This window comes from Agrilus planipennis, unplaced genomic scaffold (genome assembly GCF_000699045.2).
Source record: "Agrilus planipennis isolate EAB-ADULT unplaced genomic scaffold, Apla_2.0 scaffold278, whole genome shotgun sequence".
Lineage (NCBI taxonomy): Eukaryota > Metazoa > Arthropoda > Insecta > Coleoptera > Buprestidae > Agrilus > Agrilus planipennis.
The window spans coordinates 105,401-107,843 of record NW_020439104.1 but is presented as its reverse complement, the minus strand read 5'-3'; the positions used below and the strand labels follow the sequence as shown (position 1 = coordinate 107,843).

The window sequence follows — 2,443 nt, the reverse complement described above, 5'->3', positions numbered from 1 at the left end:
TTCAAAGTAGTGTCACTTTTGCTGTCCGTTCCGGCCACTTCAGCATTTACAGAAAGAGTATTCTCTGTTATGAACGCAAAGTGGCGGGACGACAGGAATAAAGCTTCATTAAAACTAATTAAAAATGAACTTTTAGTTTACTTAAATCTTTGTTTGCCATCTTTAGAGGCTACTAATGTATTTAACAGGGACAGCAATTTGTTACTGGCTGCTATGTGTAACAAAAAATATGTTTTTAAAAACAAAAAATTAAGTACTTTATTTTTATGCCGAGTACTTTTTTTAACCTTTTAGTTGAGAAATACTTTATGTAAATCCTGAAAAGGTGGCAACCCTAGCTGTGAACAACGTTAATGGTGCCTAATTGGGGTGATGTCATATACTTAATCCCCAAATATTACAAAGAAGTTTAGGGTATAAAAAATGATATTGTTTGTTGAATGCAAATAGGAAACAAATTATTAAAAAAAGGACAACAACCCGGAATTAAAAACATCAAATGCATTTTTTTTTGCCTTTTCAGTAAAGTCGATGGTAGATAAATAAAAATTTATTTAAAGTAGAAAATTGACACGTGATAAAGGAATAAATAAACTAACAGAGGCTCGTCTTAATTACCACTAAAATTATAAACTGCGGACTGCAGTTTTTCGCCCATTTCTAATGTGGACATTATCAACGCGATATCCTGATTATAAAGTGGGCGAAATATTTGTTGCCCCAGTATTGACTGATAAATTAGAGTGAGTCTCTTTTAATTTATTTAAATATATATTTTGTAGAACAAAAGAAAATCTTACTCAGTTTTGTTACAGCCAATTTCGTCGGAAAAGTCTTTACAGTCATTGTCGTTATCACAAACCCAAGTAAAGGGTATACATAGGCCATTAGTGCATTCGAATTGGTCGTCGGTGCAGTTAACTACCCCTCCTAAAAGCCAAAAACCAATCCAACATATTAAAAGTTACAAATAAATTATTAAAATTTAAATCGCCTCAGAATTTAATTCATTTATTTCTTATGAAATTATTTCAAACAAATAAAAATTCAAAAACGTTGCCGTTCCAGTTTTTTGAGAAATTTTGTAATATTCATCAATACTGCCAAATACAGTGCGATGCTTACCACAGTGTGTTTCATCAGAAAAATCACCACAGTCATCATCACCGTCACAAAGCCAATCTTTTGAGATGCATTTTCCAGATTGCGGGCATTTTACGTGATTCTTTAAATCTTCGCACTTTTTCTCTTCTTCTTCACACTGTAATTCATCCTCCTCGCCCTCGCAATCAGGTATGCCATCACATCTAAATTAATAATCTTTCGTATCAACTTATTATGTGCTTTTACATTGCATTTTATTAAACCCTAAGTTAGAAATAAAATTATTCCAGAAGTTAATTTACTTTTTTAGTAGTTGTATTTTAATCATGTTACGTAGACTTTTACTTATAATTTTAGGTGATTGGTAAATCCCCTAAAAATAGTATGTAAAATATAGGTAAAACTGACGTTTTGGCCCATTATTCCGTTTTAAATTAATAAAAATAAGAATCAAATATTAAATGTTGAAATTCATGTTCCATTTGAATCAACTACAAATTACCTCAAGTTAATGAGGAAAAAGTTGTTGTTGTTGTCAATACCTCGCCGGGAATCGAACTCGACACCTTTGGCTTTACTCACCAATGTCATCTCTCGTAGCTTAGTAGTCAGAGCATTGCTTCGATTCCCGGCGAGGGTGTAACAACAGCAACAATTTTTTCCTCATTAACTTGAGGTAATTTATGGTTGGTTCAAATGGAAAATGAATTTCCACATTTAATATTTGATATATTAACCACTATTAATATCAAAAGTGTCTCTTATATACATAGTATTAAAAAAAATATTTGACTATTCAAGCAAATTTCTTAAATCATTGCATTGATATTGAATAAAATAATATTAAAATGAATGATTTTTATGTATTTAATATAAGGGTAGTTCTACGAACGAAGGAATTTTAGACGGCACAGCTTATTTCGTATATTAAAATTTAAAAAAATTAGTTTTTTCCAAATGAAAATTGTAAACCATAACTGTGTCTAGTACGATCCTGAAAATAACCCTGATTTAACTCATATTTATTGCAAAAAGTTGCATTCAAAATGTAAAATTCTCAGTCTCCTGGCATATCACTTTGAGAAAGTAAAAGCTACTACACTGAATAAGTATTGTTTCCGAGTATGTAAAAACAATTTTACACTGCAGTAGTGATTTTCGTATTAGTATTATTTCAGTGTGTAAGTGATCAATATTTTTCTTATATTTTATTCAAAGGATATTCTATTAAATTTTGTCTTTCAAATTTTCTACCGTTTTACTATCAGATCAAAACACTTTAAAATTCGAGAAATATATATTTCGATCAAGCTATTGTTCTTCACAGTAATTAATTGAA

At 30.3% G+C, this 2,443-nt stretch overlaps 1 protein-coding gene across 1 annotated transcript in view; it reads right to left on the bottom strand.

Annotated features, from left to right (window-relative positions):
* LOC108741451 (low-density lipoprotein receptor-related protein 4) overlaps positions 1-2,443 on the bottom strand; it is a 19,290-nt gene that overhangs the window by 13,198 nt on the left and 3,649 nt on the right. Inside the window, exons 3-4 of the mRNA XM_025977514.1 lie at positions 1,126-1,307; positions 801-930 (exon numbers count right to left, since the gene is read on the bottom strand). Of these exons, the coding sequence (XP_025833299.1) occupies positions 801-930; positions 1,126-1,307 (312 nt within the window). The remainder of the gene's footprint in view (positions 1-800; positions 931-1,125; positions 1,308-2,443) is intronic.